Source organism: Neofelis nebulosa, chromosome 2 (genome assembly GCF_028018385.1).
Source record: "Neofelis nebulosa isolate mNeoNeb1 chromosome 2, mNeoNeb1.pri, whole genome shotgun sequence".
NCBI lineage: Eukaryota > Metazoa > Chordata > Mammalia > Carnivora > Felidae > Neofelis > Neofelis nebulosa.
This window is the reverse complement of record NC_080783.1, coordinates 87,368,733-87,381,803: the sequence shown is the minus strand read 5'-3', so window position 1 is coordinate 87,381,803 and position 13,071 is coordinate 87,368,733. Positions and strand designations below refer to the sequence as shown.

At 38.2% G+C, this 13,071-nt stretch overlaps 1 protein-coding gene across 4 annotated transcripts in view; it reads left to right on the top strand.

Moving 5' to 3' along the window:
• ARHGAP15 (Rho GTPase activating protein 15) overlaps positions 1-13,071 on the top strand; it is a 573,492-nt gene that overhangs the window by 555,359 nt on the left and 5,062 nt on the right. For all 4 annotated transcript variants that reach the window (XM_058694796.1, XM_058694791.1, XM_058694813.1 and 1 more), the window contains exon 13: positions 2,910-3,015. In XM_058694796.1, coding sequence (XP_058550779.1) covers positions 2,910-3,015 — 106 coding nt within the window. The remainder of the gene's footprint in view (positions 1-2,909; positions 3,016-13,071) is intronic.

Below are 13,071 nucleotides of genomic sequence, written 5' to 3'. Positions count from 1 at the left end.
TCATAGTTCTTCTACCTGATGGTTAAACAAGCTTATTGAAGTTTTAATTCCGGCTCAAGCACCATGGCAGTGGCCTTGAAAATGTAAATATTTCTGATTAAGCAACCCCCAACGTTTCTTAAACCTGAGTCATATGTTCCCTGTAAAGCTGAGGTTTGCTGTTAGATGTAGCCATTTTAGGCCACCGTCCACCTAATCGTCTGTCAAACTTATGACTGCTCCTTCTGTCCCCAATGTCAACTGGTCGCTTTTTTGGAGACTCTGATGCTGACCTGATTATTATGATGGCGAGAGATTTCAGTGAAATTGGAAATTTCCTCTCCTCTTCCTTCCTCTCCTCTCCCAATATCATCTTTATTGCTTGAACCAAGTAGTTCACCAGGTCCTCAGGTAAATGACACCTACTAGCATCATACCAACTATGCAGAATGTGTCCACCTCGTGAATATGTAAATGTGCGTATAAGTAGATATATATATATATATATATATATATATATATATATATATGTATTTAGATGTGAATTATATATCATTGGTGTGTGATATCAGCTTCAGATGACTAAATACAAAGTATCCAAGTATCCCTAAGAGCTCTGTCCTGGACATACTACACAAATTTCACTCTCCTCTTTATTGAGCTGTTTTACTTATTTTTTCTGAGTTAGTTATATCCCACAGCCTCCAGCTGGTCCTATGTAGCATCACATTGTCTTACCATCAGTGAGCAACAAGGGGGCTTTCTACCCTTTCGGCGGAAAGATTATATCTGCTGTATTCCATGATGTTGAAACTGGCTTTTCTTTTTCTTTCTCTCTCCTTTTTTATTTTTTTTAATTTCTCTCTCTCTCTCTTCCCCTTTGTCTCTTTCATTTGCAGTTGTTTAATCCATATTATGTTGGAACTCTTCTAAGAATAACTGCAATTTTGAAAGCTCTAACTGTGGGAGGCATTATTTATAGGCCTTTGTGGTTTTGGGAGGAAGAAGAAAAGTTTCCAAGCAGAGTTCTACTAGGAAGATTGCCCCCCACTCCACTGTTGCCAAATACCATCTTTTGCAGGATATTTTCCTATAATTCCTTATTAAAAGTTTCTTTTGCAACAGTGTATTTAAAAAAAGGAAAAAACCTGCCAGCTTCTGAACTAACTCTTTCTTACCCTACTCTGTAAAGTTTATGTACCTCATAACAGGTGATAATGAATTGGGCTTTTAAAAGCACTTTGCATTAGGAATTGTGTTTGGCTTTAGTATCAGAGACTCATCTTCAAAGCCTTTGGTCCAATCTGGCTGATTTTCTTACGTTAAAGAAACCCAGAGACTGTACAGGACTGATTTGACTCCTTCACAGATTCAGAGAAACTTCTACCAGCTGAGTGGAGTCAATTCTCAAGGTCATTTGATGGTACAACCATTCCATTTACATTTTGAGGAGCAGAAAGGTAAAAAGGCTAACAAGCTAAGTCAGCTCCTGGTACATGGCCTCTCCAGAAGTTCTATCTATCACTTTGACTGAAGTCTCATTGGCCTGATGTGGTCACATGTTCACTCCAGCTGCCAAGGAGGTTGGGAAAGGAACTCTTTTAGTAGAGTATACAGCCATCCCCTCAACAATGGATTGTCTTGCCAAGAAGAAGAGAATAAATATTGAGTGGATGTGTGCCTTACATATTATTCTTCTATATCGTCTTTTCCAACAGTGACCTCTTAAGGATCACCAGGAGCTCTGTAAGTTAGACAGAATATAGAAAGTAAAGGCACCTAAGTCAATTTGCATAAAGTATTTAAGTTGAATAAGTAATCACAGTTCAAAGTCCTGGTTAAAATTATGGTAAGATGAATTCCCTAGATGCTAAGTAAGTCAATTCTTATTATGCCATCCATGCCCTTGAAGGAAAAGAGAAACAAAATGAAAGAAAGCAATCTAGGCGGTATGTAGTTTTAAACAACCTACTATATTTTTGAAAATATATGTGACTAGGTATTATGCCTTCAATTTTTAATGTTTGCATTTTTTAATTTTATAGCAAAAAAAAATCTCTTAGGGAGAAAAGATAACATAGAAGAAATTTTTAAAAATTATTTACCCTTCCACAAAATCAAGTGAACAATAAAATATTGGTAATTTAATCACATTTTGTGTCCTCATCTGTTCATTTCCTATTGCTGCTATAACAAGTTATCACAACTCAGTGGCTTCAGACAACACAAACATATTATCTTACACTCATGAAGGTCAGAAGTCTGAAATCTGTCTCGCTGGGAAAAATCGAGGTGTTGGCACACCTGTGCTTCTTCTGGGGACTCTCTTTCCTTGACTTTTACAGTTATTAGAGGCTATCTTCGCTCCTTAGCCCATGGCTTTTTATCAAATAGCCACTTATTTTTCTGTTTCCATTGATACATCATCTTTTTTCTCTGACTCTGATCCTCCTGCTTTTCTCTTAACCACCTTTGTGATTTTACTGGACCTACCCAGATAATTCCGAAATAACCTCCCCATCTCAGAGTCCCTAATTGAATCACATTGGCAAAGTCCCTTTTGTCATAGAAGGCAACATATTCACAGGTTTCAGAGATGAGGGCATGAACATCTTTGGAGAGCCGTTATTCACCCTACTGTGTCTTATAAAACAATAAAGAATTTATAAAACTGATTCAATAACTGATCTTAACAAGAAGATTATGTCAAAGCTATGCTGTTGCTGCTTGGTATTACTATGATCTACATCACAGTCAAACTAAAAAAAAAAATTCATGATAAGGACGTTGAATACACCTATTCTCTTTGGTTGCTGATTAGGACTTTATGTTGCTACATCTTACTCCAAAGTTCTCCTAAGGAAATTCCCTCATGCACCTATAAAATCTCTTTTTTTTTCTAACCTTCCTTTTATTTATTTATTTTTCAGAAAAGCAAGACTACAACACAAGAATTGAAACTATAAAGTCTCTTGTGCAAAAACTCCCTCCACCAAATCGTGACACCATGAAAATTCTCTTTGGACATCTAACTAAGTAAGTTGCAAGGGGTTCTGATTGGGTCATCGTATTCTCATTTCTTATATAGCAGTATTGAATTTCACATCTCTCAGACAAGATTTTCCAAATGTATCTATCTCAAATTTTCCCCTTAGCCAGTGTAAGTCTTCCTGAAGAAGTTGGAGAATGTGCTAAAGGTAGGAAGGAGAACCTATAAAAGGAACTTTTAAAATAATTTATTTTTCCTGGTCTTTTCAGCAAGTAGATACTTGCTCATCTATTGTCATAACCTTAACCACAGCCACAGGATGGACTGTCTTCATTATCTAGTGTAATGGGAAGAGCATGAAATAATTCAGAACTGAGTGCAAAACAAAGCTTCATCATGTAGCAAGTGCTATGACCACAAATAAGTTACTTACACTGTCTGAAATTCAGTTTTCTCATTTGTAAAACATTGATTCATATTGGCAAGGTGCCATCCATGTAAAAAGTTAAGAGAAGAGTATTGAAGGCAAAAAAAAAAAAAAAAAAAAAGCAAGTGTAAATACCCAGCAACCCACAGAGCTTGATGTATTTGAAAAGCAGAAAGCAAGCCAGAATAGTTAGAGCTTAATGAACTAGAAGGATGGTGGTAGGAGTTAAGGTCCTAGCCATTATATCAACTGGTATCAGATCACATAGGTTCTTGTGGGCCTCAGTGAGAGATTTGGATTGTATTCTAAATGCAATGAAAAACTGGGGCATCTGTGTGGCTCGGCCTGTTGAGCATCCAACTCTTGATTTCAGATCAGATCATGATCCCAGGGTCATGTGATCAAGCCCCATGTTGGGCTTCGTGCTGAGCGTGGAGTCTGCTTAGGATTCTCTCTCTCCCTCTGCCCCTCCCCCCAGCTCATGCTCTCTCTCTCTCTCTCTCTCTCTCTCTCTCTGTCTTTCACCTCTCTCTCTAAAAAATTAATAATAATAAAATAAATAAATACAATAAAAATACATAAGGAGTGCTAAATTGAGGGAATATAAAAGATCACTCTGGCTGCCATGTGGAGAATGGATTTGTAAAATGGAAGCAAGGAGACCTGTACGGAGGCAACCATGGAGTCCAGGCAAGAGGTAATGATGGCTTATGTGGAGTCCTTAAAGAGATATATTGGTGATAGGTCAGGTTGAATCTGCTGCTGGTCAGAATACAGCTGGAAAAAGAAAGGAGAAAGCAAGTGTGCCTCCTAGGATTTGGGCTTAGGCACATGAAGAAATGGTAATACTACACAGATGGGTTGAATAAGAAGAGCAAACTAGAAAGCTCCGTTTTGGACATGTTAAGTTTGATATGACTGGTACTTATTTGCTCTCTTTTAACACCTTCTTCAGATAAGACAGAGTGCAATACAAGTGATGAGGTTTTACCTTTTGCCATATACATATAGTAATGTTGAAGCCTGATAGAGTGTCAAATAGATTGGACTGTTTTACTTTTGTGAGATTAAATCTCCTTAATCATCCATTCCTTGGGTTGAGTCATTCCTACAGATTATTCAACCAATCCATTACATGCTTTTTACTTGTAAATTTAATACATATAATTGCACACACACAAAATTTAAGCAACAGTGGTGCATAGAGATTAAGAGGTAAAATTTGCCTACTGGTTACTCTTAGCCTGCTGAGCAGAAGTAACCAACATTTTTGTATATATGCTTCCAGACCTGTGTTTAAGCACGTGCAAACATATGTGTATAAGGTTGTTATTGTGTTAAAGTTAATCATTTTGCACATATTGTTATGCAATATTTTGCAACTCATGGACAGCCTTCCATTTCATTAAACAGACTTATGTGATTCTCTCTAATGATGACATTGACATAGTATTCCATAGTATGGATAGTCCATAACTTGCTTAATCAGTTACTGCATTAGGGAACATGCTTTAATCTAACTCATCATATTAGTTTCTTTTCTATTTTACCCCAGAGGAGAACTTGTGTCAAAGTTCAGACTCTCCCTTATTGCCAGAATGTCCTCTCTTATCACCTCCACATAATGGCTCCAATGGGAAACCCATGTGGTTTAGTGAAAGGATCTTGGGTTTTAAGGAAATAGAAAAAGCGAGAGAGTCAAATCCTCATTTTATACCTTACTCCTCTTATGATCTCACGCACATAAAATCGGATTAAATAATATTGGCCATACCTTGTGGTTATGAGAATTAAATAAGATAATGCATATAAAATGCCTGGCACAAGGTAAGCATTCCTCAAATGTAAATTCTTTTCCCGTAGGATCCAGGCACACCATGAAAAGGGTTTCAGGTTACAAGTAAATACTGGAGTGCTTATCCCAGTAACTTTAACTGGACAAAGTCATAAATCATACCCATACTGCTATGTAATACCTAGTCTTGGAGATCTTGAGAAATATCCATTACTCAGTCTCAATTATTCCTTTTTTCCCCAACTGAACGAACAGCTATAAAATGAAGAAATGTAGAGTTAGCTAAATCCTCCTTTGAAAAAAACAAAACAGATGAAAATCCTTCCAATTAAAAATCTCAGAAGGATGAGAATCCTCCACCTTTATGCCACACTATCCCAGGAATAACAATTAATGCCTGATCATGTTTCTTATACCTAAATTAATTTCCCAATTCTGTTAGAACTTTCACTCAGTTCAGCAGAGATAGAAATAGATGTTTTAAACTAAGATTTAAGATCATATTATTATATCACCTTCGCAGCATTCACATATGATTTTTTTATTATAAACGGAAAGAAAAGTGTTATTTGCTAGGTTGCCAACCTTTCTTGAATGGTGTGACCATATTCCACCCTGCACTGATTTTAAAACTGGGTTTAATTATGCACAAGTGTGTGCACATGATTATATCTTATTAATCATTTTTTGCTAAGTTTTTGATAAACAGCCAATTGTGGCATGTCATCAAAGCCTGAGAAGACTAAATAGGAAGATTGTTTAACAGGAATTTAAAAATATTCATGTTTGAAAGAATCATTAGAATGTTTTCCTTAGCCTTGATGCATTTGGTAGTTCTTCAGAAAATCTACCATCAACACTTGTGTGTAGTGTTTATTTCAAATTGTTGCAAATATATATATTTTGAAGTTTGTTTAGTGAGGGTCAGGGAATGTAATGAAGTGCCAAAAATTCCACTTGACCTACGTACTCTATAGCCAACAGAATAGAACTCCAATTTTGCACCGCACTGAATTAAACATTCCCTTGAAAGAGAAACTACAAACTGAGAAAGCTTAATACGGCACAATTGGACTACAGGGTTGGTCCCAGTCCTGTCCTCAAAAGCCAGAAGTTTTAAAGGGTTGTGAATGCATTAGGCAGAAGATTACACAACAGCTGCGTAGGCTGAATAGTCTCAGAGTCCAGAGTCCTCATTCTTGATCAAACTCAAGGTCAAGTTCTATGCTTCTGCTGTGATAACGTAAGACCAGAAATTCAGAATAAGCTATCATCTCAAAATGCCATCAACCAGAAACCTTTATTAATAGCCACTTTCACAAATTGACATTACAGTAATAAGTACCGTAAGGTCCTGTAGTACCTTCTGAATCATCACATAAATGGCAAGTTCTATCTCTATAAAATATGTGTCAAATGCATTTTCCTTTAGCCTGCTTCTTTGGAAAGTCAGGGAGGCAAAGTGAAGATGAAGTTAATGAGGAAGGAGGACCTACAAAGATAAGGTTTGGTTGCTGATGGGTAGTAGAACCAGGCAAAGGAGCTATATAAGCCATAGAGAACCACTGAAACTTTATCTATGGGACAATTGCATGATGTGCTCAATATTTATGAAAGTAGTCAGACAACAGAGTGTAAGGCAAACAAGATCGAAGGAGAAAAGACCCAGGAGGCCACCTGAGAGTTGTGTTTGGATTAGAGTGATGAACATCAAATGGAAAGAAATGGCTTAAACCTTGAGACTTTTCAAAGCAAAATCCCACACAATTTTTATTTCTGTCATTTCTTTATCCCCATATCCAGTCAGCCATGGAGATAAGTCTGAGGTTTCAACGCCGGGTGATTGTGACAGTAATAATAATAATAATAAAAGGCAAAAGGAGACACTGGTTAGAAGGAAACAAACTTTTCTCTATTTTGCAAAGGTAGAGAAAGAGGAAGATGAGATCATTGGAAACTAATCAAACAGGATGAATCCCGTTTTGTTGGGTGTATATTAGATCAAGCCCTTTGTATGCTGCCAGTTAGGATGTACCAACCAGCATGATTGGAAAGTCGTATATGTAATATATTTCCAGAATGCAAATCTTTCAATTCTTCATGTCTTTTCAGCCAGTCATATTAAGTAATGGGGGAGGCAGTTTATGCAGGCAAAATTGTTTATAGTCGTATTTGCGCTGGTAGAAACTTGGAAGCACCCTAAGTGTTCAGTGATAGGGGAAGGTATATAGAACATGACACATCATATCAGCTTAGTAAAATGTAGTTCATGACTGATTGATTTTTTTTTATTTGGAGATCTGTTATGTTAAATCAGGGATACAATATCTTATATACTCAAAGAGAGTGTAACCATAAATATATGGAAAATGTGTGCATCTGGAAAAGACTGCAAAAATTTTTGTTGAAATGTTAATATTTCATTCTTAGAGTCATTAAATTATGGGAGTTTTTTTTCGGCCATGTGTTGCTTTTTCTCTCCTAACAATGGTATAGAAGGCGACACTGAGGTTAAGAAAACAGGTGAAGTAGGGAACCAGGGTGGCTCAGTCAGTTAAGTGTCCGACTTTGGCTCAGGTCATGATCTCATGATTTGTGAGTTTGAGCCCCACATCGGGCTCTGTGCTGACAGCTCAGAGCCTGGAGCCTGCTTTGGATTCTGTGTCTGCCCCGCCTTTCTCTGTCCCTCCCCTGCTCGGATTCTGTCTCTCTCTCTCTCTCTCTCAAAAATAAATAAATAAACAATAAAAAAGAGTTTCATGCAGTAGCTATCACTTATTATGTACCTATCATTTTTAACTTATTATTCTAGACAAATATTATACATAAATATACATATTATCTTTATAGTGAGAGAAATAGAAGATAATTTTTAATGAAATAAATATAGGAAGAACTGCAGAAGCTGGGTTGCCAAATTTCCTGGCTTTCAGAAAATTCTTTATCTCAACACAAAATCTTTTTCCAGAACCTACATCCCTCCCTGGTCTGACTCAGCCACTTTCCCCTAGTCCCATTGAGGCTGATTTTACCTGTTTGACAAACCATATGATACCCGACCCGCCAGTCCCTTGTGAACTGTTCAGCCAAACTCTACTCTGTCCGTGACTCTCCATCAACCTCATCTGCGTCTTGCTCCGTGTTCTTAGGAACACGTCAAAGTGGGCACTTGCTAAGATCATCCACTCTACCTTAACTCTGAGGCAGGTATGATGAGGCTGGAGATAGACAGTTTTTCCCATGCTTCTTGTCCAGAGCCGCCCCTGTTACAGCAGTTTCCTCAAGATGGATCTCTTGCCTTGTAATCTTACTTAACAGAATGATTCCCACAGTGAGAATTTTCTGCCAGACAGAACACCACACTGGCTTTATGGGTGCTGGTAAGTGAGATATTTTGAAGCTGGTAGGGCCTTATCCTGTGCCTCAAACACCCTGTGTAAATAAACATTCCTAGAATCCTACCAACTACATATCTACCTGATATGTAGCACTGATCTTTTGAAGTTCTGGAATTCCTGTTGCCATTACTACGAGTAAGGTGTTCTAGCTATTACTGAAGTCTTTTCCCACCTTGTTTTTATTTCCAGGATAAAAATAATGCATGACGCTTAGAGAAAATAAATACATATGTATGTCTACCTACCAAGCTAAATTGAACTCGCCAGCCAGATTAGTTTTGTGGCATGAATTTTGGAAGCCAAAACAATCTCAAATTTTTAAGTGGGGGAACATATGATAAAACACTTAATTCCCCTGTAGTATACATTGTTCAGAGAAACTCAAAATATCTTAGAAATGGGTAGCTTTTAGAGATGACTAATGAAATCATGTCATTCACTGAGTTTCAAAAATAGCTTTGGAAGAGTATATTTGCTGCAGGCTTTAGATGCAAGTAAACATTTTTATAGGAGACTTGCACTTTGTAAAATAGGTTGAAAAGAAAACTAAAAAATCTTCCCTTTTGCATTGACTCTAAGAAAATCGCCCAGCTGTTCATAGAATTCCAAGGTGAAGGAATGATATGGCTGAATAGACAAATCTCATGGAAGCATGCCAGTTGAATGCCTCATTGAAAGGCGAAACTGTTGAGCTGTGGCTATTTTCTGAGAGTAAACTGATATTTAAAGCTTCTCTGTGGTCTTCATGGGTGTTAAATAAAATATTCTACAAAAGCATGTCAGAGGCAACTCAAATGATGATGGCCTAGAAATACAAGAGTTGTATGAGGATACAATGGTAAGGAAATAATTCATCCACCGTGACTTTAAAATGGCATTGTGAGCATTTCTGATATTTGGGGAGAAACAATGAGACTTGCCTAAAGAATGAACTTGAAAGCCCATGATCTCTTGCCCTTCTCTCTGGTCTTTAAGAGCAATGGCTGGTGAAGCTCTCTGCCTCCCGTCAGGCCTCTGAGTGCTCAGCTCTGGTGTGCTTTGGATCAGGCTATGTTTTTCTGTGCTGTCTCTGGCACTCCCCCCTTTTTCTGTACACTTTGGTTGCTCACCCAACCATAATACCTGATAGCCAATGACTTGCAGGCCATGGGTATTTTTACTGGAAAATGAGGAACCTGTACAAATTGTTATTTTCTTTTTTCTCTCTTTTTTCTTTCCCTTTTTTTTTTTTTTCGTTTTCCTGAGGGACAAGGGCTGCAAGTCGTTTGAAATAAGCCAGAAGCCTAATAGCTCCTTTGCTTGTGTATTTGAAATGGCACCCTAATCACTTTGAAGAGCTAATGTACTTCCTATGGGCCCGAAATTTCTCAACTGGACTCCTGTGGCAGAATTTGGCCTGGTAGTTAAGAAAATTAATTACTCTGATCGTGAGGATGAAGCAATAGTTCCCAACTCCCTGTAGTAATCATTAAAATGTCATCTACTTAGGAGACATCTTGGCACAGGATTTATAAGGTTTGTGTGCTGGGGACTAAGGTTCAGTGATCCTTCCAGTGGTGGATCCTTGTTTTGGAGGAAGGCTTTGGGAGATAAGGTTTTTAAGACAGGAGGGAAATTATTACTTTAGATCTTTTATTTTAACATTTGAATAGTGACATTACCCATTGAATAATAGGAAACAAAACAAAACGTAAAATGACTACTGTCCATCTACCACTGTCTTCCCTGTTGTCAGTGGTGGTCCACCCCATGGGGGTATTTTCTCATAAGAGGTAAATTTTGTAAGTTGCCCCATCCTTCTCCACTATGAATCTTGGCCTTTTAACTAATGGAAAGAACCAGGGATTTGGAATCAGAAGACATAGGCTCAAGTCCCAACCTCACCCCTTAGAAGCTGTACAACATTAAAGAAAATCTTTTAATATCTCTAACCGTCCCTTTTGGTCATATGTGAAATAGGTCAAATAAATTCACACTTATTAAAATGTTTATCAACTGTGAAATCCTGTATATTCCTTTATGTCTTAAATGAGTGCCCTCTGTATTCCGGGCACTGGACTGGATCACAGGTTGGCAAAGTATGGCCCACCCTCAAGCTACATACAGCCTGTTGCCTGTTTTTGTTAAAAAGGTTTATTGGAACATACACACACCTATATGTTTGTGTATTGTCAAAGGCTGCTTTCGTGCTACAATGGCAAGAGTTAATAGTTGTGACAAGTTGCACAAAGCCAAAAACATTGACACTTTGACCCTTCACAGAGAAAGTTTGCTGACCCCCTAAACTCAATACTAGGGGAATACATAGGACTCCTACCCTCACTTGTCCTGTAGTCTCCTGGGGTAGATAAATTGGTAAACAATTGCAATAAATATGGTGCAATACTGCAAGACACTGTGAGAGCACCAACCAGAAGCTGGAACTTAGCCTAGAGACACCAAAGAATGCCTCCCACAGGAGATAGCACAGGCTATCTTAAAGATGTCAGTTTGGCAGCCAGCAGGACTACCACAAGCACAGAGAACTGTGGACAAAGACGTGTGGTGTTGGAGACCTATGATACGGCAAAGAAATAGTGAATCCTCTGACGTGATTGGAGGATTAGGAAGCATAAAAGAAGTAGCAGAACATAAGCCCAAGATGTAGTGAACTAGAGCTAAGTTGTGAAGAACCTTTCACAGGCTTTCTTACGAAATTCGAAATTCATTTTGTAGACATGAGGTAAATAGTGGAAGGGTCAGAAGCAGGGAGATAAGGTCATGCAATTTCTATTTATAAAGATCACAGTCTTTAAGATAGCCTGTAAGAGGGCAAACTGGAGATGGTGAAACCAGTTAAGATCCTGGGGCGAGGGTCAAAGATAGAGACCCCAAACTAAAGAGATGCTGGGGGAGGGGACAGGTAACAGGGGTGGATACAAGAGGCACAGAGAGGGTCGATTCAATAGGACATACCCACCAAATGTATGCAAGAGGTAAGGAAGAAGGATTTCAGGATGGCACCCAGGTTTTGATCTAGCTGAGGGGTGATACCCTCAACTCACTAAAGGAAAAGACTAAAATTAGAGGCATGAAAGAAGTTGAATATTGGGGGCTGTGATGTGATTGGTCATTCTTTATACTTCATTAGTGAATTCCATTCAAGGATAAGCAACATCTGCTGGGAATGCAGGAAAGGTGATTGGGATCTAGATACGAATTTGGGAGTCATCATTTTAAAGGCGGCAATGGGGGTATGGTCACGAATACTGGCAAAGGACAGTCTGGAGCCAAAAGGGAGCTGAGGACAGATTCCCAGGGGTGTCTAACATTGAAAGAGGGGTCAGAGGAAGACACTGGGAAAAGGATCTGAGAATGGCATGCCTGGTGATAGAAAACTTGGCAAGCACAGAGGTATTATATTTTGTGTCTCCAATTGTTACTCCTCCATAGGAAGCCTAGTAAATTCTCATGGTAACAGAACATTAGGCAGAATTTCTGGTAATGACTAGCTATTGTTCTAATCCTTATTTTCTGGTTCCTGAGAAATCATCGGAGTACATGTAATAACCTAGCAGGAAAAAACTATGTTATTCTATAGCATAATCAGGTCCTGAAAATATCGATGAAGATGGAAATTGTAAAGAACTGAACTCTGCCGTTGGCTCATAGTTTCCAGGAATTTGTGTCACTTTGATTCCTGTTATATCCCCAAAGCTTAGTACAGAGTCCCACATATCATAGATACTCAGTCATTTTTGTTGAACAGATGGAATCACATGACTTCATTGAGTGAGAAAATAATAATCGAATAGCTAGTAATGGTTCCAGTTAGGATCAAGTGGAATCTTGGAACTTTGATATGTAGTTCAGACTACAACCAGAGAATATTCCATTTTGAGGGGATTGGTTAGCAAGCGGTTCCTCTCAAGTTTCTGTCTCCTCACCTGATATTTATCTTTTCATCATCATGAAGAGAAAAGCAGCTCTAATTGCAAAAGAAGCAATATTAATATTAAGGTTTCATGTTAAGAGGCCCTGAGTACAATGAATGAGTAGTAAAAGAGGCTTCCCCCACTGAGGGAGCCTTGGTCAGGGACTCTGTGACCACCCGTCAGTACTGGAGCCTGTTAGATCAATCACTGCACTCCAGGGTGAGATGCCAGGGTTTCTGATTTCTTAATTGTCTGGTATTTGTAACAGATCTTGGAATAGAAAAACTTCGTTTCACATCTTCTGTCATTATTCCCACTGCTAAACTAAAGGCTATCATTCCTATTGCCTATCAACACAATCATCCGGTCCATCGTTGGTTCTAGATTCAGTACTTACTTCCTAACCACTTTGAATTATTTAGCATTAGGTGAAACAAACAAACAAAAATTATCTTGATTACAAAAGCTTGTCTTCTGTTATTAAGTATGTAAAAATTTGATTCCCCTGTTTAATGGAGCAGAGACATAGCAAACTTCAAAGTAGAAGGGGGAAAAAATCAACCAGACCT